General features: G+C 44.5%; 2 protein-coding genes across 9 annotated transcripts in view; both read right to left on the bottom strand.

The window, feature by feature from the left end:
• LOC132870994 (gastrula zinc finger protein XlCGF26.1-like) overlaps positions 1–22,596 on the bottom strand; it is a 110,981-nt gene extending 88,385 nt beyond the window's left edge. For 5 of the 8 annotated variants that reach the window (XM_060905105.1, XM_060905104.1, XM_060905098.1 and 2 more), the window contains exon 1: positions 22,481–22,596. Coding sequence is in view for 1 of the 8 variants with exons in the window: in XM_060905101.1 (XP_060761084.1) it covers positions 7,916–7,976 (61 nt within the window). In the remaining 7 variants the exon portion in view is untranslated. Of the gene's footprint in view, positions 1–7,915; positions 8,131–22,480 lie in introns of those variants that run through there. The other 3 variants (XM_060905101.1, XM_060905099.1, XM_060905096.1) reach the window with 2 other exon arrangements.
• Positions 15,561–18,889, bottom strand: LOC132871013 (E3 SUMO-protein ligase ZBED1-like). Its single transcript, XM_060905167.1, has 3 exons — positions 17,432–18,889; positions 16,989–17,287; positions 15,561–16,807 (listed from the first exon to the last, which is right to left on the bottom strand). Exons 1-3 carry the CDS (start codon positions 17,649–17,651, stop codon positions 16,070–16,072), a joined length of 1,257 nt encoding a protein of 418 aa, XP_060761150.1. The 5' UTR covers positions 17,652–18,889; the 3' UTR covers positions 15,561–16,069.
• Positions 22,597–25,920: the final 3,324 nt, after the last annotated feature.

The following is a 25,920-nucleotide window of genomic DNA, read 5'->3' on the forward strand; positions in this document are numbered from 1 at the left end:
GGACAGGACATTGTGTAATGTAATACAGATACCATATGGGCAATCTGAAGATCAAGATGGTGATTTTGAATTAAAGAACAGGCATGTACAATTGGCATTACATATTGGAAATTTTTTTTAAATCAAAAACTAAGTTCATCTCGGACTAAAAATTTGGGCAGACGCTCCTGCGCGGCACACGCCAGCAATTCCCCCCCGACCCCCGATGAAATGAGCAATAAATAGGAGAGTTATACACGGTATCATACCTAAAATTGTATCAGAAATATAGATATGATACTATGATTCTCCCCAACATGCTACAATAGATAAGCTAACCCCATTTATAAAAGATACACACTTATATATGACGTGTATTTGATATATATGTGATATGATGTATATTCATACATTGTTACTTTACGGAAATCTTCAGTAAGTTTGGTCTTTTCATGACAGCCTGTTGTAGACCTAAATATAATGCACATGAAATGACACTCCTCACCTCAACATGTCCTTTACAATTATTTAAGCCACCATGGGCAATGCTGAAATCACTGTTGCAAACAGTACATCGCGCAAAACTGTCATTATTTTTGACCCTTATTAGACAGGGAGATTCTTTTGTGTAATCTGAGGTGAAGTGGGTTTTGTATTTTTGTTTTTTGGGGCACGCGCACGCTTGCTCTCTGCCATGACGATCCTGTAGGCTGCACTGACTCAACTGAAACCGTCGGTCCTCAAGAAAAGGGATAAAAGCCCGCCCACACTGAAAGCATATTGGCTTATTTTGCTGAGTAACCCAATCAGGATGCTCTTTGTCTAGCATGTGCTACATGAACAGGCACACGCGCAGTCTCTCTCTCACGCTCCGTCATATGCACACATTCTAAGATGCGTGATGCAGACATTAATGTTTCGCGTGCATGCTCTTGCTCACTTGCTCTAGATTCCGGGAGATATTCTCCAATTTGCAGGCATCAGGGAGTCGCTATCAATATGCGGGAGACTCCCGGAACTTCCGGGAGACTCGGGATGTCTGCGTTATAAGGTGACCACAGATCGTTAACCATACACACACACCCCGAAACCCCCCCCGAAATTCTCAACGGATTTACACGTTTCACAAAAATTACATTTTCAGCGGGAAAAACTCGGAATTCCGCGGGTCCGCGGAAAATTCTCATCCCTGAAAACAGTGTGTAGAGAGAGGGGGGTGTAAGGGGGGTAAGGTGCACAGTCCTGAGGTGTATGTGTTGTGTTACACATTATGGAGTGAGGTATTGCTCATTGCACATTATAAATTATTGCACGAGAGAGTCTCATCTCATCTCATCTCATCTCATTATCTCTAGCCGCTTTATCCTTCTACAGGGTCGCAGGCAAGCTGGAGCCTATCCCAGCTGACTACGGGCGAAAGGCGGGGTACACCCTGGACAAGTCGCCAGGTCATCACAGGGCTGACACATAGACACAGACAACCATTCACACTCACATTCACACCTACGCTCAATTTAGAGTCACCAGTTAACCTAACCTGCATGTCTTTGGACTGTGGGGGAAACCGGAGCACCCGGAGGAAACCCACGCGGACACGGGGAGAACATGCAAACTCCACACAGAAAGGCCCTCGCCGGCCCCGGGGCTCGAACCCAGGACCTTCTTGCTGTGAGGCGACAGCGCTAACCACTACACCACCGTGCCGCCCTGCACGAGAGAGTCACAATATAAAATAAAATATTACACATTATGAAGTATTGCAAGGTAAGGTAAGGTGCATAGACTTGGTGTGTGTGCTGTGTGTAAGGTGCACAGTCCTGAGGTGAATGTGTTGCGTTTCACATTATGGAGTGAGGTACTACACATTATAAATTATTGCACGAGGAGAGTCACATAGTAAAATAAATAGACTGTAAAGTCAGAGCATATCCGAGTTCAGGGCGGTTACGGCTTTTGGAAAGAAGCTGTTTTTGAATCAATTTGTCTTTGTTCTGATGCACCTGTAGCGCCTCCCTGAGGGCAACAGGTCGAACAGATCAAAGCCAGGGTGGAAGCTGTCCTTGATAATCTTCTTAGCTCTGCTAAGGCAGCGGGAGGTGTAACTGTCCATCAGGGAGGGGAGAGGGCAGCCAATGATCTTCTGTGCTGCCTTAACTACCCTCTGGAGCCTCTCCCTGTCTACAGCAGTGCAGCTGCCATACCATACTGTAATACAGTACGTCAGCAGGCTCTCAATGGACGAGCGGTAGAAGGTCAGCAGCAGGTTGGAGTTTAGGTTGTACAACCCCGATTCCAAAAAAGTTGGGACAAAGTCTCGTCTCGTCTCGTCTCGTCTTCTTCCGCTTATCCGGGACCGGGTCGCGGAGGCAGCAGTCTAAGCATGGAAGCCCAAACTTCCCTTTCCCCAGACACCTCGGCCAGCTCCTCGGGAAGAACACCGAGGCGTTCCCAGGCCAGCCGAGAGACATAGTCCCTCCAGCGTGTCCTGGGTCTTCCCCGGGGCCTCCTCCCGGGGGGACATGCCTGGAACACCTCCCCAGGGAGGCGTCCAGGAGGCATCCGAAAAAGATGCCCGAGCCACCTCAGCTGGTTCCTCTCGATGTGGAGGAGCAGCGGCTCTACTCCGAGCTCCTCCCGAGTGACTGTGCTTCTCACCCTATCTCTAAGGGAGCGCCCAGCCACCCTGCGAAGGAAACTCATTTCAGCCGCTTGTATCCGCGATCTTGTTCTTTCTGTCATTACCCAAAGCTCATGACCATAGGTGAGAGTCGGAACATAGATCGACCGGTAAATTGAGAGCTTCGCCTTTTGGCTCAGCTCCTTCTTCACCACGACGGACCGGTAAAGCGACCGCATCACTGCGGAGGCTGCACCGATCCACCTGTCGATCTCACGCTCCATCCTTCTCTCACTCGTGAACAAGATCCCGAGATACTTAAACTCCTCCACTTGAGGCAGGACTTCTCCACCAACCTGGAGAGGGCAAGCCACCCTTTTCCGGTCGAGAACCATGGCCTCGGACTTGGAGGTGCTGATTCTCATCCCAGCCGCTTCACACTCGACTGCAAACCGCCCCAGTGCATGCTGAAGGTCCTGGTTTGAAGAAGCCAACAGGACAACATCATCCGCAAAAAGCAGAGATGAAATCCTGTGGTTCCCAAACAGGATTCCTTCCGGCCCCTGGCTGCGCCTAGAAATTCTGTCCATAAAAATTATGAACAGAACCGGTGACAAAGGGCAGCCCTGACGGAGTCCAACATGCACTGGGAACAGGTCTGACTTACTGCCGGCAATGCGAACCAGACTCCTGCTCCGTTCGTACAGGGACCGGACAGCCCTTAGCAAAGAGCCCCAAACCCCATACTCCCGAAGCACCCCCCACAGAATACCATGGGGGACACGGTCGAATGCCTTCTCCAGATCCACAAAGCACATGTGGACTGGTTGGGCAAACTCCCATGAACCCTCGAGCACCCTATGAAGGGTATAGAGCTGGTCCAGTGTTCCGCGACCAGGACGAAAACCGCATTGTTCCTCCTGGATCCGAGGTTCGACTATTGGTCGAATTCTCCTCTCCAGTACCCTGGAGTAAACTTTCCCTGGGAGGCTGAGAAGTGTGATTCCCCTATAATTGGAGCACACTCTCCGGTCCCCTTTCTTAAAAAGAGGGACCACCACCCCAGTCTGCCACTCCAGAGGCACTGTCCCCGACCGCCACGCGATGCTGCAGAGGCGTGTCAACCAAGACAGCCCCACAACATCCAGAGACTTGAGATACTCAGGGCGGATCTCATCCACCCCCGGTGCCTTGCCACCGAGGAGCTTGCAAACCACCTCAGTGACTTCGGCTTGGGTAATGGACGAGTCCACCTCTGAGTCATCAGCCTCAGTCTCCTCAGTGGAAGACATGACGGTGGGATTGAGGAGATCCTCAAAGTATTCCTTCCACCGCCCGACAATGTCCCCAGTCGAGGTCAACAGCTCCCCACCCGCACTGTAAACAGTGTTGGCAGAGTACTGCTTCCCCCTCCTGAGGCGCCGGACAGTTTGCCAGAATTTCTTCGAGGCCGACCGATAGTCCTTCTCCATGGCCTCCCCGAACTCCTCCCAGTTCCGAGTTTTTGCCTCCGCAACTGCCCGAGCTGCAGCACGCCTGGCCTGCCGATACCCGTCGGCTGCCTCAGGAGTCCCGGAGGTCAACATGGCCCGATAGGACTCCTTCTTCAGCTTGACGGCATCCCTTACTTCCGGTGTCCACCACCGGGTTCGGGGATTGCCGCCACGACAGGCACCGGAGACCTTGCGGCCACAGCTCCGAACAGCTGCGTCCACAATGGAGGTAGAGAACATGGTCCACTCAGACTCAATGTCCCCCGTCTCCCTCGGAAGCTGGGAAAAGCTCTCCCGGAGGTGGGAGTTAAAGACCTCCCTTTGGGACCTTTGGGACAAAGTACAAATTGTAAATAAAAATGGAATGCAATAATTTACAAATCTCAAAAACTGATATTGTATTCACAATAGAACATAGACAACATATCAAATGTTGAAAGTGAGACATTTTGAAATTTCATGCCAAATATTGGCTCATTTGAAATTTCATGACAGCAACACATCTCAAAAAAGTTGGGACAGGAGCAATAAGAGGCTGGAAAAGTTAAAGGTACAAAAAAGGAACAGCTGGAGGACCAAATTGCAACTCATTAGGTCAATTGGCAATAGGTCATTAACATGACTGGGCATAAAAAGAGCATCTTGGAGTGGCAGCGGCTCTCAGAAGTAAAGATGGGAAGAGGATCACCAATCCCCCTAATTCTGCACTGACAAATAGTGGAGCAATATCAGAAAGGAGTTCGACAGTGTAAAATTGCAGAGTTTGAACATATCATCATCTACAGTGCACAATATCATCAAAAGATTCAGAGAATCTGGAAGAATCTCTGTGTGTAAGGGTCAAGACCAGAAAACCATACTGGGTGCCCGTGATCTTCGGGCCCTTAGACGGCACTGCATCACATACAGGCATGCTTCTGTATTGGAAATCACAAAATGGGCTCAGGAATATTTCCAGAGAACATTATCTGTGAACACAATTCACCGTGCCATCCGCCGTTGCCAGCTAAAACTCTATAGTTCAAAGAAGAAGCCGTATCTAAACATGATCCAGAAGCGCAGACGTCTTCTCTGGGCCAAGGCTCATTTAAAATGGACTGTGGCAAAGTGGAAAACTGTTCTGTGGTCAGACGAATCAAAATTTGAAGTTCTTTATGGAAATCAGGGACGCTGTGTCATTCGGACTAAAGAGGAGAAGGATGACCCAAGTTGTTATCAGCGCTCAGTTCAGAAGCCTGCATCTCTGATGGTATGGGGTTGCATTAGTGCGTGTGGCATGGGCAGCTTACACATCTGGAAAGACACCATCAATGCTGAAAGGTATATCCAGGTTCTAGAGCAACATATGCTCCCATCCAGACGACGTCTCTTTCAGGGAAGACTTTGAATTTTCCAACATGACAATGCCAAACCACATACTGCATCAATTACAGCATCATGGCTGCATAGAAGAAGGGTCCGGGTACTGAACTGGCCAGCCTGCAGTCCAGATCTTTCACCCATAGAAAACATTTGGCGCATCATAAAACGGAAGATACGACAAAAAAGACCTAAGACAGTTGAGCAACTAGAATCCTACATTAGACAAGAATGGGTTAACATTCCTGTCCCTAAACTTGAGCAACTTGTCTCCTCAGTCCCCAGACGTTTACAGACTGTTGTAAAGAGAAAAGAGGATGTCTCACAGTGGTAAACATGGCCTTGTCCCAACTTTTTTGAGATGTGTTGTTGTCATGAAATTTAAAATCATCTAATTTTTCTCTTTAAATGATACATTTTCTCAGTTTAAACATTTGATATGTCATCTATGTTCTATTCTGAATAAAATATGGAATTTTGAAACTTCCACATCATTGCATTCCGTTTTTATTTACAATTTGTACTTTGTCCCAACTTTTTTGAAATCAGGGTTGTACTTCCTGAGGACAGGGATCCCAGCAGTAATTGAAAAAAATAGAGGAATGTAAGAAACTATCAGCAGGGGTCAAGGGGGCTGCAAGCCCCCTGAAGCTGTTGAGATTTTAACATTTAAAGATGCTATAGAACACATTTTTTACATAGATTTAACATAGAAAAGCAACAGAATTTAACAATAATGTGTATCTATTTGATGGCATATTTTGTAATCAATGACATAAGTGGCAAAAAATTGTTATTTAGTTGTAAAAATTAGATGAAAATGTAGCTTTGAAGAATATACTTCTCCTAACCTGGACACTGTTCCGTTATCTCTTTTATGGATGATATCTTTTTTCCACAACATATTCAGGGCTGTGAAATTGTAAATAAGAAATCCAAGGAAAAGGGGGGGTCTGGGGGGCACAGCCCCCCAGCATAAGCCGGGGGTCTGGGGCCCGCAGGGCCCCAGACACCAAGCCATTTTAGGTGTTATATGGTGTATTCTGAGCATTTCCTGCAAGTAAAAAATTGATCTCAACAAGTAAATATTTGACTAGTCTTGGTCTTCATTTTGCCATATAAAATACCTATCAACAGTTTTCTCTTTTAAAATGAAAGATCCATGTAAAATACCTTGAAAAATCTAATAAGTGCCTATGTATTTTATCTCTTAATCAAAATAATTACAAATAAATAACAATTTAAAGAAATGTTAATAAAAGAAAACTTTGATAGGCCTTTCAAAATGACTTTGTGAAAAATCATGCTCAATCTTTAAGTGAGAGATACCTGTTGTCTTCCAAATTACACTTAGTTCTTGTATTATGTCCTGGCTTTTTCCAAGAATCTGTCACAATGTCTCTTGTCTACAGAACAAAAGTTTAAAAAAACTAATGTTTCTTATCTAATATATTATTTACATTTTTTCTTTTACTTCTGGCTCTTTCTATTCCTCTTTGCATCACTCCCAGCTATTTCTTTCAATTCATCTTTCAGTAAGGCTATTAGTTATTAGTTCTATAGTATTTGCATTCCTCTATTAAAGCTATTTACAAAATGTTCATAGTCTGTCAAACAGCATCTAATGAAAGTCTTTTAATTTTCTTTTCTTTAACACCATCTCTTTCAGTTTTGCAAACTTGTTCTTTTTCATCTTTTCCTTCAGTCTGTCTGTGTGTTCTTTTCTAGCCCTCTTTGCATCTCTCTCAAGCACCTCCTTAGCTTTCCTTTTTGATGGCATCTTAACTATGTCTGATCTTGCACCCTGTAAGTACAAAATTCACGTACGCGGTGCCAGGTCACACAATAGCTATTTTTAGCTCTGTCATGCACGAGTCGCAGTCAAGACGTGTTCCACGCTCAGCTGGCATAAAACTCCACGAGTCCGGCTGTATTAAGCCGCCGGTCTCGTGCAAGGCGATTAAAACCGACTAGACCCCCCCAATGATTTAATGCAAAAATAGACGTTTTGTGAAGATGATATTTTTCGCGACAGAATCCGCGGAAATTTCACAGCCCTGCATATTGAATTAAGTTCAACGCATTAGAAACAAAAGCACGAACGGAGTTAAAACACATTTTCTAGCAAATGGGCGCAGCCATATTGCTTTCTCATTCTATCGTGTACAGTCTCGCGGTATTTACATCAATTTAACTTCCGAGTGTTCCCGAATGTCAACGAGAACAAACGAAGCTGACAAAAACATCGCTAAACAAGCAAACCAAATCAGAACGTATTCTGCTGGTCATTTTACTTAAACATTTTTAACGGATATACAAGAGATTTAAAAAAAAAAAAACACCACCACTTTGGCTAGAAAAATAGCGGAATTCCGCTAAATAGCGGACGTCTGGGATCCCTGTGAGGACTCTCAGGAAGTGTAGCCGCTGCTGAGCCTTCTTAATGACTGCTAAAATGTTTACTAACCAGGAGATGTCGGCAGAGATGAGGACGCCGAGAAACCGGAAGGTGTGGACCCGCTCCACATACTCGTTGTTGATGTAGAGGGGGGCTAGGTCGGTGCTGTGCTTCCTGAAGTCAACAATGAGCCCTTTGGTTTTCTTGGTGTTCAGAGCGAGGTTATTTTCTGAACACCAGGCTGCCAACTTCAGGACCTCCTCTCTGTAGGCTGCCTCGTCTCCCTTTGAGAGGAGTCCGACCATTAGTGTACAAGATTATAGCGAGGTTTGTTTAAAATAAATTATCCGACTTTACGTATGACAAAAACTTATCTAAAAAGTGAGATAACATATTAGAATATTTTGTTAGCTTTCTCAGTTAGGGATAAAAACACGATATAACCATTCTAAAGATGTATTTTCTACATAATATCAACCCTGACAGAACTTTGGAAGAACTCACAGATGAACCAGGATATATCGATCAAGTGTATCTTGTTTTCAGAGCGTTTTGACGCACATGGTTCAAAGTTTTGACTGCAAGTGTTTCATTTGAGAAATTAATGGTGAATATCATTATATTTGGGTTATGAGATTAATTTATAAGAAACAACCATTGATTTTAACTCCCTGAGCTCCCTTCATCCTACCCATAAAGACACCCCCTTCCCCCTAAACACACACACGGATCCCAATTACACACACATCTCAATAATGAAAACACACACACACACGAGGCAATACCAGTGGTTAAGATGTTAAAACAGAATTTTGAAAAAAATAAAATTAATATATTAGCAAGGCCAGCCACTGATATTGGTCAAGTCAGACACTGATGTTGGCCAGGCCAACTTGGCCAGTTCAAATTTATATATGACCCATAGGTGTGACAAATCCCTGATAGAGTTGGAAGCCACTCACCATGCAGTTATGTTACACAGCCAGACAGCATACTACAGAGGGTGACTAAAGGCTAAAAGGTGCATAGATAGCAAAGAATGCAAAGCACATCACACCAGATGTTAGATATAATTATAATGAAAAATATGGACTCCGTAAACCAGATTAAGCGGGTTAAATTAAACACACAATTTCATTACATATATACAGTTGATGAAATGATCAAAATAAGAGGATTCAAGAATAAATAAGTATGCTATGAACATAAATCAAGAACATGGAAAAACAAAGGCAGGAAACAAGCTTGCAAACACTATTGAAACACCAACAAACTACAATAACAATTCATTTTTCAATATTATGTCAGTGCAAGAAACATTTAGAAGTATAACATATCTTGTGAAAAAAATTACTTTGCTAAAAAGAAAATTGTTCTTTTAGCATTTCTTGCTAAGCGAAATTGCAAATTGCTAAAGAAAAATTTGAGTCTTTAGCACTTTTCGCTAAAACAATTTGGGTCCTAGAGTGAACGCAGATTGGGCGGTTTTAAGTGCATTTTGGCGGGTTTTGAACATATTTTGGGCTGGAAAACGTCAGCAGTATCTGATAACACTGCATGTGCGAGTCAGTGTTTAAATAGGCTTAAATTCTGTTACTGAAAGTGTGTTATGTTTACAGTGAAGGACTGTGTGCACTTTACATTATGTTTTTTACTTAATACAAGAAATTAATGGATGCCAACATTTTTGCCAAAATGGTATTTTATTTTCCACTGTTTAGGCAGCTTCAGCATCATACTGTGAGGTTCTGTTCAAATTGTTTTTTTCTTCTATAAAGCCTGAGCCATTTATTTTATTAGTTTATAATTATTGTTTAATTTAGTCTTCAGGAGAGACTGCCTGCACACAGTACTAGTATTAATAGTTTTTTTTCTTGCATGAAAGCTGAGGCATTTATATTATATTTTAAGGTAACTTCATGTTGTGCTGTGAGGTTCTATGCACTTTAACTTTTGAAGCAACAGGTGCATTTGGATAAGTAAAGCCTATTTGTATGCATTTTTGTAGTCCTGGTAATCTTTTATATTGGTAAAGTTGTTTAGAGGATCATTTCTCAGTGTCTTTTTTAATCAACAGTTTTTCAGCAATAACTTAATATTTAACATATCACTCAATTTTAATCACAAAAAGATAAAATCGCAACAATTTCTCGCAACTTTCACTTCCTCCCGCAATGCAATCGCAACAAAAACCTAAAAAACACCGCAATTTTCATCGCAATTTTTTTGGAAAACCCCCCGCAACATCAGACATTTTAGCCCGCAACAATCACAAAAAAGGCCCGCAAAATCCTGGGGGGACTGCTTGACGATAAGGCTGTTGTTGTGGGTCGGACTACAGTCGTGGGTGTAGAGGCAGTACAGGAGGGGGCTCAGCGCACAGCCCTGTGAAGAGCCGGTGCTCAACATGCGGGTGGAGGAGAAGTGGGGGCCAAGTCTCACAATCTGGGGCCGGTTGGTAAGAAAGTCCTTTATCCAGGCACATGGGGGGGGGGGGGGGGGGGGGGGCTGAGTGTGTCCAGTTTACTGATAAGGATGTCCGGGATTATTGTGTTGAAAGCAGAACTGTAATCCACAAAGAGTATGCGGACGTAGCTCTGCTGCTGCTCCAGGTGGTTCAGTACAGAGTGGAGAGCTACGGCAATGGCGTACTCTGTGGATCTGTTCGTGCAATATGCGAACTGGTAGGGGTCGAAATCTGGGGGGAGGGGGAGGTGGTCCTTTATGTGCTGAACAACTAGTCTCTCGAAGCACTTCATGATTACTGGAGTGAGGGCCACAGGACGGTAATCATTCAGGCTGGTGACGGGAGACTTCTTCGGCACTGGGATTATTGTTGCAGATTTTAGGCAGGGCGGGATGACTGCCTGAGCCAGGGAGAGGTTAAAGATCCTGGTGAAGGTAGGGGCGAGCTGGTGGGCACACGCTCTGAGCACCTTACCAGGTACTCCATCTGGGCTGGCAGCTTTCTTGGGGTTCACTGCCAGGAGCACCCGTCTGACATCGTGCTCCTGTACAGTGAATGGGGTGATGCACGAACTGTGTGGTGGTGGGGGCAGGGCTGGAGCAGATGAGTGCTGCTGAGATGTTTCAAAGCAAGCAAAGAAGCAATTTAGCTCCTCTGCCAGCGGCGCACTCCAGCCTCCTCTTGACGCATCACAGTCTCTGAAGTTTGTGATGTCTTGTATGCCCCGCCACACCTCCCGTATGTTGTTGCTGGACAGGTGGGACTCCATACGCAGCCTATGGTCTGCCTTGGCTTTTTTAATTTCTCTTTTTAGATCAGCTCGAGCGGCACTGTACAGAGCTCTGTCACCTGATCTGAAGGCAACATCGCGAGCCCTGAGGAGTGAGCGGACCTGGCTGGTCATCCAGGGTTTCTGGTTTGGGAAAACCCGGGTGTTTTTATCCACCGTCACATTTCCAATACAGAACTTGATAAAGTTCAGGACCATTCCTGTGAATGTCTCCAGCTCCCGGTGTTCGAATAAGTCCCAATCTGTCCATTTAAAGCAGTCCTGTAGTTTGGAGAGTGCGTTGTCAGGCCAGGTTGTGATAGTCCTTGTGGTGGGCCTGGCTCTGCGTCTGAGGGGGGTGTAGGCTGGGGAGAGCAGGAGGGAAAGATGGTCTGACTGGCCAAGGTGGGGGAGGGGTATGGCTCTGTACGCATGCTTGATGTTAGAATGAACATGATCCAGAGAGTGTTCTCCCCTCTAGTAGAACACTTAACATGTTGGTAAAACTTCGGCAGTACAGTCTTCAAGTTGGCCTTATTAAAGTCTCCTGCAATTATGTGAACACCGTCAGGGTGGGCCCGCTGCTGTTCGTTTACGGTGTTCAGCAGGAGAGCACTGTGTTTACACAGGCATCGGGTGGAATATACACAGCTGTGACAATCACTACAGTTAGCTCTCTCGGTAGAAAAAAAGGCCGGCATCTTACAGACATGTACTCGAGGTCTAGGGAACAGTGTTTGTCTATAATTGTTCCGTTGTTACACCAATTATCATGCACGTAAATACAGAGCCCCCCTCCTCTGCTCTTGCCAGAGTCCTCAGTCCTGTCCCAGCGGAGCAGAGTGCGGCCTGCTAGCTGCAAGCAAGCATCGGGAATTCCCGGATGAAGCCAGGTTTCGGGGATAATTAAAACACAGCAGTCCCGAACATAGCGATTTCCAGCGAGTTGTAATTCCAGATCATCCATTTTATGCACCAGGGATCTAGCATTGGAGAGATACAGGCTCGGTAGAAGTGGCTTGTGTGGTTGTTTTCTTAGCCTTAGCATAGCGCCAGATCTGCGGCCCCGCTTCTGCTTCCTCTCCCTCCTCCGTCTGCGCCACCTCCTAGACCCGACAACAATCCACGGAGAGCCCGGCGGTCTCGCGATGTCATCTGGGATGTTATGTGTGAAGTGAAAGTCACTTGAAACAGATATCTGGTTTTGGTCACCAATGGCTAAAAGTGTCTGGCGGGTGTACCGGATGTTTGCAGAACCGATGGTGCACAAACAAGCAAGCAAGAAAAAAAAATTATTTATATATAAATATATATATATGAAATTTCATGCCAAATATTGGCTCATTTGAAATTTCATGACAGCAACACATCTCAAAAAAGTTGGGACGGGGCAATAAGAGTCTGGAAAAGTTAAAGGTACAAAAAAGGAACAGCTGGAGGACCAAATTGCAACTCATTCGGTCAATTGGCAATAGGTCATTAACATGACTGGGTATAAAAAGAGCATCTTGGAGTGGCAGCGGCTCTCAGAAGTAAAGATGGGAAGGGGATCACCAATCCCCCTAATTCTGCGCCGACAAATAGTGGAGCAATATCAGAAAGGAGTTCAACAGGGTAAAATTGCAAAGAGTTTGAACATATCATCATCTACAGTGCATAATATCATCAAAAGATTCAGAGAATCTGGAAGAATCTCTGTGCGTAAGGGTCAAGGCCGGAAAACCATACTGGGTGCCCGTGATCTTCGGGCCCTTAGACGGCACTGCATCACATACAGGCATGCTTCTGTATTGGAAATCACAAAATGGGCTCAGGAATATTTCCAGAGAACATTATCTGTGAACGCAATTCACCGTGCCATCCGCCGTGCCAGCTAAAACTCTATAGTTCAAAGAAGAAGCCGTATCTAAACATGATCCAGAAGCGCACACGTCTTCTCTGGGCCAAGGCTCATTTAAAATGGACTTTGGCAAAGTGGAAAATTGTTCTGTGGTCAGACAAATCAAAATGTGAAGTTCTTTATGGAAATCAGGGACGCCGTGTCATTCGGACTAAAGAGAAGGACGACCCGAGTTGTTATCAGCGTTCAGTTCAGAAGCCTGCATCTCTGATGGTATGGGGTTGCATCAGTGCGTGTGGCATGGGCAGCTTACACATCTGGAAAGACACCATCAATGCTGAAAGGTATCTCCAGGTTCTAGAGCAACATATGCTCCCATCCAGACGACGTCTCTTTCAAGGAAGACCTTGCATTTTCCAACATGACAATGCCAAACCACATACTGCATCAATTACAGCATCATGGCTGCGTAGAAGAAGGGTCCGGGTACTGAACTGGCCAGCCTGCAGTCCAGATCTTTCACCCATAGAAAACATTTGGCGCATCATAAAACAGAAGATACGACAAAAAAGACCTAAGACAGTTGAGCAACTAGAATCCTACATTAGACAAGAATGGGTTAACATTCCTATCCCTAAACTTGAGCAACTTGTCTCCTCAGTCCCCAGACGTTTACAGACTGTTGTAAAGAGAAAAGGGGATGTCTCACAGTGGTAAACATGGCCTTGTCCCAACTTTTTTGAGATGTGTTGTTGTCATGAAATTTAAAATCACCTAATTTTTCTCTTTAAATGATACATTTTCTCAGTTTAAACATTTGATATGTCATCTATGTTCTATTCTGAATAAAATATGGAATTTTGGAACATCCACATCATTGCATTCCGTTTTTATTTACGATTTGTACTTTGTCCCAACTTTTTTGGAATCGGGGTTGTATATATATATATATATATATATATATATATATATATAAATAAAGAGTACTGAAAAGGAGAGCCGTGAGCCGCTGCAACCACGCGTGCCGCCATCTTTATTTCCTTATTAACTTGTGTTTCAAAGATTAAATAGGCACAATATAATCTTTATGGGGTGGCACGATGGTGTAGTGGTTAGCGCTGTTGCTTCACAGCAAGAAGGTCCGGGTTCGAGCCCCGTGACCGGCGAGGGCCTTTCTGTGAGGAGTTTGCATGTTCTCCCCATGTCCGCGTGGGTTTCCTCCGGGTGCTCCGGTTTCCCCCACAGTCCAAAGACATGCAGGTTAGGTTAACTGGTGACTCTAAATTGACCGTAGGTGTGAATGTGAATGGCTGTCTGTGTCTATGTGTCAGCCCTGTGATGACCTGGCGACTTGTTCAGGGTGTACCCTGCCTTTCGCCCGTAGTCAGCTGGGATAGGCTCCAGCTTGCCTGCGACCCTGTAGAACAGGATAAAGCGGCTAGAGATAATGAAATGAGATAATCTTTGTGTCTTTTTATTATTAGGCACAAAAAGCAAATATAAATGAGTATTTCAATAAAACAACTGAATAATTAACACTTGTACGCATCAAGAAACTTGTAGGCTTTCACTGATTCTTTTGTGGATATTGAAGGCGTGTCAATCACATACAGGTAAATATTGCCGAAGGTCAGGTCAGGTCAGGCGCTTGGATTTGGGTCCCATTTGTCCGTAACCGCGTAAGGATCAGGCAAAACTTTGGGGCCCACTTTTGTACAGAAGCTTTGCTGCATATCTTTGCTGAGCATCAGTTGGCAACGAACTTGCATACTGTGATAAATCGCCATGAAAATTAGGTGACGATGCAACTTTGTCAGCTATTGTGAATGGTTCTTGCCAACCAATTTTATGTGCAATATTACGTCACGCTCTAGTTTGGCGAACGCTCCCATATGCTTAAAAGAGAGACATTTGTGTGGACTGTTCATTGTGTGAGATGGACCCGAAAACAATAACGCACCTGTTCTGGCAACGTCCCTTTACCATCACATTCTGGACAGAAATAACCCGGTACATTACAGCCAAGCTTGACTCTGATTTTTCTCTGTGTTGGAAATATGTACTGTTTGGTTTCCATAACAACAAAATAAAAAATCAGAGAATTCTCTCATCTCATTATCTCTAGCCGCTTTATCGTTTTCTACAGAGTCGCAGGCAAGCTGGAGCCTATCCCAGCTGACTACGGGCGAAAGGCGGGGTACACCCTGGACAAGTTGCCAGGTCATCACAGGGCTGACACATAGACACAGACAACCATTCACACTCGCATTCACACCTACGGTCAATTTAGAGTCACCAGTTAACCTAACCTGCATGTCTTTGGACTGTGGGGGAAACCGGAGCACCCGGAGGAAACCCACGCGGACACGGGGAGAACATAGAGCTGGGCGGTATGACCAAAAATTGATATCACGGTATCAGACGGTATTTTTTTTTTGTGGACGTTTACGTGTTAACCCCAATTCCTGATCGTTTAGAGAATAATTAATGCAGTAAATTGATGTAGAATTACCAGTCTGTTATTAACCCTGGTTTGAATGGTCCCACAAAATGTTGCTGTTCACAAAGAATTGAGTGCCAGGCACTCATAATTGTAATGAGGTGCAGAAATCAGAATGCATGACCCAGACAGTTGCAGTCAAAATACAGAATTCTTTATTGTGCAACTTGAAAACATCATTTAAAGCTGACTGCAATGTAAGAGATGTGTCCCCTGTGACTGCAAAGTGAAGACTTCTTAAACAACCACACCTTCTTAAACAAGTTGCATCCATACAGACTTTTCTTCAAATTGAGGTGTGTAAGCCTACACACATTTAAACAAATAATAAAAGTAAACAAAAAGTATGCAACTTGCATAAGTAATAGTATTGCTCGAATCCAGGAGCAGTGCACTGTATTCAAATATCAAAAACATAAGCGCAACTTGGCTGGCAGGCTTATTCTGTACTATAGAAACAATACACACATTTAAACAAACAATAAGTAAACTTAAAGGCCGTGGTGCAGGCTAAGTAAGTAACACCACATTCAAGTATCAAAACTAACAGAAAGTGCAACTGAGCTTGCAGGCTTATCCTGTAGCATAGAAATAATACACACATTTCCACTGTATGGACAAGCTCCATAAATTAGGCATTTCAGCCATCACAAATTTTGAGCAAGGAAGACCAGATGGTCCACAGCATCTGGTTTGAGTGCAGCTCTATGGCATGTGACAATATTGCCACCAGTGCTGAACACTCTCTCGGATGGAGCACTTGTGGCAGGTATGCATAAATACCGTTGAGCTAGTTTTGCAACACGGGGAAAGTTTGCCTTATGGCATCTCCACCACTGCAAAGGATCAGCATCACTGTCAACCTCTGTGGTGTGCAAGTAGGCTCTCAGCTCCATCCTGATGCTTTCCTCGGGGGTTAGGGTTACTGTGCTGCAGCCCATGTTGCCGGCAAACTGCTTTTTGAAGAAGCTGGACAAGAACTTCTTTCTCTTCTCTTCAGGTGGACCAACAGGCCCTTCTGCAGCAGCTGCTGCAGCACCAGAAGGCCCTGTGAGAGGGTCTTGTTGTTGATCCTCGAATGACTTGATTTCTTCCACTGCTCTGCAAATGATGTCTTCCACATTTTCTTTCTTTGAGTAGTTGGTTCTGAATCGTGGATCAAGGAAAGATGCGATATCGAGCAGGTCATCTGTGTGTGGATCTGAGTATTTCTCGTTCAAGTAGACTAGAATGTTTCTCTTCACATCCTTGACCAACTGAGTGTCCCCCTCTTCCTCAGCAAGAATGGTATTGTTGAACAGATGAAGTACTGGCTTTACGTACGACACGCTGACATAGTGCTCTCCAGATAAGGCATCTGTGAGGTCCTGGAGTGGGTTCAACACCTGAGAGACAGACAGAGAGAGAGAGAGAGAGAGAGAGAGAGAGAGAGATTAGAAGGGAAAGATTAGATTAGAGGGAAAGATTGTTATTTTCATAACAGTAAACTTAAAGAAGTGCATCCACAGATTATAAACGGAATAGGAAAAAAGCTTAGTTAAAATTAGAAAGAATAACCACACACACCTTGTTGACAGCCTCCAGGGCCTCCACATCTTGCCACCTGAGGATCAAATTCCTTGTTTTCCTGTCAGCCGTTAGAAACTGACTGATGGCTCTCTCCTGCTCCAGTACTCTTTGTATCATCATTTGGCATGATCCCCACCTGGTGGGCGTCTCTGTTGTGAGCTGGTGTTTTGGAAGACCCAGTTCCTCCTGTACGATGGCCAGGTCCCTCCTTTTTTTCCAGGAGTATGGAAAGGCTGCCACAATTTTTTTGCAGACTCCAACTGCGCGCTGTATACGGTCATCTTTCATAGCTCTCTCTGTAAAAATGGCACAAAACAAACGATTTTATTATTATTAGTAGTAGTAGTAGGCCTAATAGTAAAATAGTAGTATAACGGATTTATTATTATTATTATTACAGATTCATTAATGTTCAACTTAATAAGATAACTAGTGCTTACCAATGGCAATGTGAAGTCTGTGACCGAAGCACTGGAGTCTTGTCCAACTATTCAGCTCCACAGCCTTTACGATGTTGGCTCCACTGTCTGTTGTAATCGCCACTAATCTGTGCTCCAACAGCCCCCACGAATCAAGTGCCTCTTGCAAGCCTGCTGCTAGTATCTCGCCAGTGTGATCATCGGGGAAAAAGCCCGTTTGCAGACAATGACTTTGCAACATCCAGTCGTCACTTATAAAGTGAACAGTCAAACTAAGGCTACATCCACACGACAACGGCAACGAGATGTTATTTAAAAAATATCGCGTCCAAATGGGCAACGATCAGTAAAATATCAGGTCCATATGGCAACGCAACGCTTGCTGAAAACGATGCAATACACATGCCACACCTCTAGGGGCGCTGTAAGACGGTCCCTTCGGAGACACCAGAACAATAGAAGTAAGGACGCATGCGCATAAACTATTATGCGCGAGACTTCATACTAGCCACAAAGTCAGAAAAATCTGTTCGTAAAATTACATTATAATGACCAAATACAATGAAAAGTATTTTTCCAGTCTCACCTGTGAAAGGTAATCCCATGTGATCTCGTTTGGACGGTAAACATGTTGGTACAGTTAAACGCAGCACATGAATGAGGCATCTTTATTCTCCGCTTTGACCCATCCAATATGGCGGCGAGGATGACGTATGATTCTACGCGGAAGGCGGCGTCTTTAATGGTCCGGAATAAATTGAATGCTACACATTGATGGATTAATTTGTTCTTCTATGCCCTTTTTGAGGAATGTATTGTAGGACTTAAACCAACATCTGAGGAGGTGAGATCGCTCCTTTTTTCCCCTATTTTTGCTGGCGGGATTGACTCTGCCCTAAGGGCTATTCTCTCTCTCTCTCTCTCTCTCTCTCTCTCACTTTGCACCATTACACAAATATTCACAGTGAAAGTATTTTGTAAGCGCGTTTCATGAACCAAGTTATAGGATTTGTTGACAACTCGCATCGAGTTCGTTACACTTCTACCCGGCGTGAAGCACTCACAGTCATGTGGTTGTGACGTCATCATAAACAAATCCGTTCTACTCATCCAGACGACTTCACAACGGCAACGTTGCCAGATCTTTCAGGGATGTGATTGGCCAAGGACAAAAAAGCAGGAAAATATATAGACCCATATTGCGACACGGCAGCAGTGTGGTATAAACAGACAGTTTCAGAGAACTTGACCCATGAGATGTTATAATGACTCAGCACCCCATTAATGGCCAAATGGAATTCAAGGTGAGCAGTTTAACTCCACACAGAAAGGCCCTTGCCGGCCACGCAGCTCGAACCCAGGACCTTCTTGCTGTGGGGCAACAGTGCTAACCACTACACCACTGTGCAGTCTATTATTATTATTATTATTATTATTATATAATTATATCATATAATTATCATCATGATTATGAACAGGCCAAATCCCAAACGGCTCCTGGTTGGAGACAGAGTGCACTACTGTAGAAGCATTTTTATACTTTCTATAGGGCGGTTTTGGAGAGAGCTGGGGGGCATTTGGGATTCAGTTAATTATCTCATCTCATTATCTCTAGCCGCTTTATCCTTCTACAGGGTCGCAGGCAAGCTGGAGCCTATCCCAGCTGACTACGGGCGAAAGGCGGGGTACACCCTGGACAAGTCGCCAGGTCATCACAGGGCTGACACATAGACACAGACAACCATTCACACTCACATTCACACCTACGCTCAATTTAGAGTCACCAGTTAACCTAACCTGCATGTCTTTGGACTGTGGGGGAAACCGGAGTACCCGGAGGAAACCCACGCGGACACGGGGAGAACATGCAAACTCCACACAGAAAGGCCCTCGCCGGCCCCGGGGCTCGAACCCAGGACCTTCTTGCTGTGAGGCAACAGCGCTAACCACTACACCACCGTGCCGCCCTCAGTTAATTATTATTATTAACAAAAGAGCAGCTAGCTGCGGCTGAATCCCAAATGCCTCCCAGCTCTCTCCAAAACCGCCCTATAGAAAGTATAAAAAGGCTTCTACAGTAGTGCACTCCGTCTCCAACCAGGAGCCGTTTGGGATTCGGCCTGTTCATACGCATGCGTAATAGCGCTCGTTTATAGAGGTCTGTCTGTCTGTCTGTCTGTCTGTCTGTCTGTCTGACTGACTGACTGACTGACTGACTGACTGACTGACTGACTGACTGACTGACTAACTAACTAACTAACTAACTAAAATTTCCAGTGAATTCAAACTGGGACACACTTTAAAACTACTACCTGGAAAACAAAACTGTTGATGAATTAACAAACTGATTAATTCCTAACTTCACTCGTGTGTACTTATGTAAAGTATTAAATTAGTTTGCAAGCTAACAGTGTAATGTGTTTCTACATCCAGGCTGCTTTAGCGCACACACACACACACACACACACACACACACACCTAACATGGACTGAGAGAGGAACCCCACACACACACTCAGACACTCACCCAGAAGTTTCTTCACCTCATCTTCACTCATGTAAACGTTGACACTCAGGTGGTTGTTATGGCTGTTGGTGCTGATTACCCCGCTGGGTCTGGCGAGGCACAGAGCCGCCTGGAGCAGCACGCAGCCCCCGAGTGTCCTGGGGGCTGGAAGCGGCCGAGCGCGGAACTCCGTCCGGCGACCCTCAGCGCCCCGCGCCGCCTCCTTTTGCCCCAGCATCGCACCTTCACTCTTCCCTCACACTGCTTTAGCAAACCCTCAGGCTCTACCCTCATCCAAAACTTGAGTGGCCTCCGGTGGGCAGCATTCCTATAGTAGGTGATGATAACAACGCTCACAAAAACCCAGCTCCATCTCCAGCCTGTTGTCCGGTGCTTCCTGGCCGAGCTAACCGTAATGCTAATGACGCCAGCTAGCTAGCTAACTTTGTTCAAGTCTTCAAGACTCGGGTCACATAAAGGTTATTCTCGCGTTATGCATAATGGGCTTTTTTTTATCATTATTGGTACCGCTTAACCTAGGGTAGGTTATTATGCGCATGCGTGGCTCATTGGAGTTGCCTATGGATAATGTGGTAATGTGGTCCTACCCCCCCCAAAAAAAACGAATTTGCATGATTCACGAGGGTCGCATTTTTATGCCTGAAAATCCGGAATTCCGGAAAAATCCGGAAGAATCATATCCTCGATCTTTCCACTCTGGAACCCGTTCTCAAAAGATTGCGTTTTGGGGCACCCAAAACGCCGGTGCCGTGTGGACGCCAGGCCAAAACGATAAACAATTGTATCGGATTCACCTGAATCCGTTGCTGTGTGGACGGCCTAAGATATGGCTCCATGGTGCGACTAGACCATAAATCAGTTGTTGCTGAGAAGTGGCTAACGTTAGCCAAGTCTGCTTCTATCTTGGCTCTGTGCTTTTGGTACAGGTCAGGAATTGCTGTTCGGCTGAAATAATTTCGGCTTGGTAAAACATATCTGGGTTCCAGCGTTTTAATCATCTCCCGGAAGCCATATTTCTCAACAGTACTAAGCGGTACCATGTCTTTGGCTAAGTGGAGTGTGATGGAGTTGGTAATATCATTCCACCGTTTGCTTTTCTTGTCGTAGACGGTCCCTTTAGCAAACGTGCCTACCAGGGACATCTGTGTAGTGCTTTGTGCTGCAGTGCCAATGTTACGCAGAGACTGGGGAGAAGATGCAGATTTTACTTTCATGCAATCTTCGTAGTCCGGGATCTGATTGTGGTGGAGGTGGTGAAGCAAATTGCTTGTGTTGCCTCCTGTGGCTAAAATATTAGCTCGAAAACACTTACAGATGATGCGTGTTTGATCCGCGTCAGATTTTTTAAAACCGAAGTATTTCCAAACAACAGACACTGCTCCTTTTTTCGGAATGAGTTCTGTGTCTGTGTCATTTTCTCCGTCCATGCTCACCGCGGCTCAAATCGCTGTCCTACCACCTATTGTCTCTGCCACCACCACCACTCTCATGCAGAGTTAGCTTGTTTGGTGTAACACTGCAAAACAGTCCCCCGCTCAATCTACCGCTGTGCGACGTTCCACCGCTCTGTGTTCCCGACATATGCGCACACACCGGTATGGTGGTAAATGAAAAATTCATATCATTAAAATAAAAATTACCGGTAAAGCGGTGCAAACGGTATACCGCCCAGCCCTAGGAGAACATGCAAACTCCACACAGAAAGGCCCTCGCCGGCCACGGGGCTCGAACCCGGACCTTCTTGCTGTGAGGCGACAGCGCTAACCACTACACCACCGTGCCGCCTCAAAAAATTATATATAATAAATTTGTTGATCATTTTAGGAAAATATATTCATAAAGCCAAGTTTAGTCGCTCAAAACCTTTATTTATAGCCTTCGAAAAGGAAACTGAACAGTATATCAAAATCATCTCAAACTTTAAAAACAAAGCTGCTAAATTTTCTCATTTGTGCTGATTATTTAATGTTTTTATTTGAAAACTCCCCCTGGCTCTTGCTTTGTTGTTTGTGTGTGTATTAATAACTGTATTTGTATTTTGTTGCTGTTATTTTTAATAAAGATTAAAAAAAAAAAAAGTTCTTCCAGTAACAAGATCTCCCGGTTCGGGAAACCATGATTAAAATACTCCCCTCAGATTTCACTCATTTTCATTCTCAATGTTTCAAGCTTTCGGCTTAACATACTGCAGAGGGGGTAACGCTGCCTGACTGGCTTAATAAACAAACACACACACACACAGAGGAGAAAAAAGTCTGTGAGAAATGAAGCCGGAATTCCGAGAAATAAAAAGTTGGAATTGCGAGGAAGTCGCAAATTAGCAATAAATAAATAAATAGGTGGAAATTAACTTGAAGTGAAGATTATTTAAATACTTTAAACATACAATTAAAAAGGTTAGCCAAACTACAACTCTCTCCTGAGTGGATAAATAGTGCACTATCTAGAGTGCACACGGCATTTTTTCAGACTGACCGTAGTTCACTAAAACAGTAAAGTGGACATGTATTTGGGATTCGACCGCACACCTTCAGTTTAACTTACCTCAGGGGTTTAAATCCTCAGAGCCAGACACAATAATGTGCTTTTATTTTTATAAATCGAGGGGCTAAAGCGGTTCAGACGAGCATCAGCTTTTTCTTCTCCAGTGTTTACTGGCGGTTGGAGAAGCAGCTACTGGACGCGTCACCGCCACCACCTGGACTGGAGTGGAGTTTCAGGGTGGAGGACGCCTATCCCAACCCAACCCTCACACACTTCTACTAATAACAATTATGTCATTTTAAAAGTGCAATGTTAAATGCCTGGACCCATTTGATTGTTCTGAACATGTCTGTGCTGGTTTTTTGGCTGCTCGAAGCTAAAATTCTCTGGGACTGGTTTGCTTCCAGTAGAACTGGTGCATCGCACAAAGTGGGCGGAATAACAAAGAAGACTCTTTTGAGGCACATAAAGCCAGCAGACTGAATCTATTTGAACTGCTTATCATGCAGCATAACACACCTGCTGTCTACCTACTTCCATATGTATGAGCCAGGGGCGATTTCTCAGAGACAACAAGGGAAGCCGAGCTTCCCCTAAAATTCTCTCCCCAAACTGCGGCATCTATGACGTTGAATTCTCATTAAAACAATAACTTGCATAACATAATATATGCCCAAGATTGTATTTACGTTCATAACTATCCTGTAACTTATTTGAGTGATGTCTGACAAACTTGCAGTTCGCTACGAGAATCACCTTTGCTGCCAGGCTGTAACCAGCGTTGCCAGATACTGCTGACGTTTTCCAGCCAAAATATGTTCAAAACCCGCCAAAATGCACTTAAAACCGCCCAATCTGGCAACACTGGCTGTAACCTTTCTTATTTCAATGGGCTCTATGCGCTGGCAGCCGGGTATCCGTTGCAGTCTATGAGAGGGCTCTGAACAGCCAATTTCGGCTAGTTGTTATTGGTTAAAATCGACAAAATTGTCACTTCCAGGGAAGCCGGGCTTCTCTGGGACTAACGAGACAGTGGGAGGGGCAAGAAGCCGGGCTGATGAAGGATTATTGGAGGTAGTGTTTGAAAGACATGAGGAGGGCGGGCTCTGTACTTCGGCGTCGGTGAGGAACACGGAAGCATGATCAGTCCCTAGCGGATGTCGAGAAAGTGTAGTTGTGTGCCAAAGTGCTGTCAGAATTTCTTTTCATATAAACGTTTCTTCTCGTTGATGTCTCTGTACATTACTCTGTAAATAAATGTAAATATTACTCATTGTGCTCCGTTAACTTTCATCCATTCTATCAGTTTGATCATTCGTGAATTCACTCGTTTATTTCATTTGTAGTTCAATCTGGTTGTAGGCTAGCTTGAGCCTTATTGGGATCTGCAGTGCTAGCTGCTAACAGAAATTGGTGAAGTCTCTGGAAAGCACAACCAGCTAGTATCACAGGGTCACAGACCATTTTCTGGAAAAGGAGCAGAGGGCAGAATTTGTGTATAAATAGTATCTCATCTCATCTCATTATCTCTAGCCGCTTTATCCTTCTACAGGGTCGCAGGCAAGCTGGAGCCTATCCCAGCTGACTATGGGCGAAAGGCGGGGTACACCCTGGACAAGTCGCCAGGTCATCACAGGGCTGACACATAGACACAGACAACCATTCACACTCACATTCACACCTACGGTCAATTTAGAGTCACCAGTTAACCTAACCTGCATGTCTTTGGACTGTGGGGGAAACCGGAGCACCCGGAGGAAACCCATGCGGACACGGGGAGAACATGCAAACTCCACACAGAAAGGCCCTCGCCGGCCATGGGGCTCGAACCCAGGACCTTCTTGCTGTGAGGCAACAGCGCTAACCACTACACCACCGTGCCGCCTATAAATAGTGTGCATCATATAATGTTCATGAATCTGAAGTGTGTATATTGTTCAGTAATGTTAAGAGAATGGTGGGCTCTGTGTTATAGGTTATACCTGGGTATAATATTCAAGGTTCTGTGTGTTGCATAGCCTACCTGGTTATGAATTTCCAGACTGTGTTGCAGAAGATGTTCAAGGATGTGTTGCACAGCTGGGTGTTGTGTTAAAGACTCTGTGTTGCATATCAGGGTATGATGTTCAAGGCTCTTCGTTGAATAGCCAGTGATTTTTGGATGTTTGATATTTTTGATTAAGGATATGAGGCACTAGCCTGGCAAGCCAGAAGCCAGACTATAACATGAAATGTACAAGCAAAAATACTTTCTGCCACTAGGTAGGGTTGTCTAGTTCACTATGCTAATGGGGCACACCTTTCTATGCTTTGATATCCGGCCTACAGGTTTTATGATGAATGCGTAAAATGGGCTTCCCCTGTTTTAAAAACCAGCAGCCGCCACTGGTATGAGCTCACAGACATTTGACTAGTGTTCCTTGCAGTTGACACCCCCTCCCTTCTTGATTTGTGACAGCATCAGGATTTAAACTCACAATCGCCAGATGATAGGGTGAATGGTTTTCTGTTACACCAATCAGCTTTCTGTAAAAATCTTGTTGACATCTACAAAAAGTGTCTGTCCAAGGTGATATTTCATCAAAAATAAGGTATGCTGGATGTATGGTTATTATCCTGTAGGTATAATTTTAAGGCATTTTGGTGGTTAGTGCTGTTGCCTCACAGCAAGAAAGTTCTGGGTTCAAGCCCAGTGGTTGGTGGGAAGGGCCTTACTGTGTGGAGTTCACATGCTCTCTCTGTGTGGGTCTCCCCTGGGTGCTCTGGTTTCCTCCAAAGACATGCAATTAGGTTAACTAGTTACTCTAAACTGCCCATAGGTGTGCATGAGTGCACAGAAAGGAACTGGCTACTGAACTGCTACAGTTCTAGCCAAGTCAACCAAACATGGCTTGGCTGAAGGCTGCATCAGGTTCAGCAGTTCACTTCAGAAAAACCAAAATAAATTAAACCTTGTGCACAAAATTTTAGGGTTTTTTTTTTCTGTTAAAGATATATGTTGTACCATCATTGTTCCACAGAATACAGTGGTGCTTGAAAGTTTGTGAACCCTTCAGAATTTTCTATATTTCTGCATAAATATGCCCTAAAACAACATCAGATTTTCACACAAGTCCTAAAAGTAGTTAAAAACAACCCAGTTAAACAAATTAGACAAAAATATTATACTTGGTAATTTATTTATTGAGGAAAATGATCCAATATTACATATCTGTGAGTGGCAAAAGTATGTGAACCTTTGCTTTCAGTATCCGGTGTGACCCCCTTGTGCAGCAATAACTGCAACTAAACGTTTGCAGTAACTGTTGATCAGTCCTGCACACCAGCTTGGAGGAATTTTAGCCCATTCCTCTGTACAGAACAGCTTCAACTCTGGGATGTTGGTGGGTTTCCTCACATGAACTGCTCGCTTCAGTTCCTTCCACAACATTTCGATTGGATTAAGGTCAGGACTTTGACCTGGCCATTCCAAAACATTAACTTTATTCTTCTTTAACCAT

Source organism: Neoarius graeffei, chromosome 22, assembly GCF_027579695.1.
Source record: "Neoarius graeffei isolate fNeoGra1 chromosome 22, fNeoGra1.pri, whole genome shotgun sequence".
In the NCBI taxonomy this organism is placed as follows: Eukaryota; Metazoa; Chordata; class Actinopteri; order Siluriformes; family Ariidae; genus Neoarius; species Neoarius graeffei.

Excerpts from the sequence above, each read along its gene's own strand:
- LOC132871013 (XM_060905167.1), bottom strand. The coding sequence starts at position 17,651 with ATGTTGCAAAGTCATTGTCTGCAAACGGGCTTTTTCCCCGATGATCAC. Across the intron at positions 17,288-17,431 it reads CAGACTTCACATTGCCATTG|AGAGAGCTATGAAAGATGAC; the intron begins GTAAGCACTAGT and ends CCATTTTTACAG. Across the intron at positions 16,808-16,988 it reads CCCTGGAGGCTGTCAACAAG|GTGTTGAACCCACTCCAGGA; the intron begins GTGTGTGTGGTT and ends TCTGTCTCTCAG.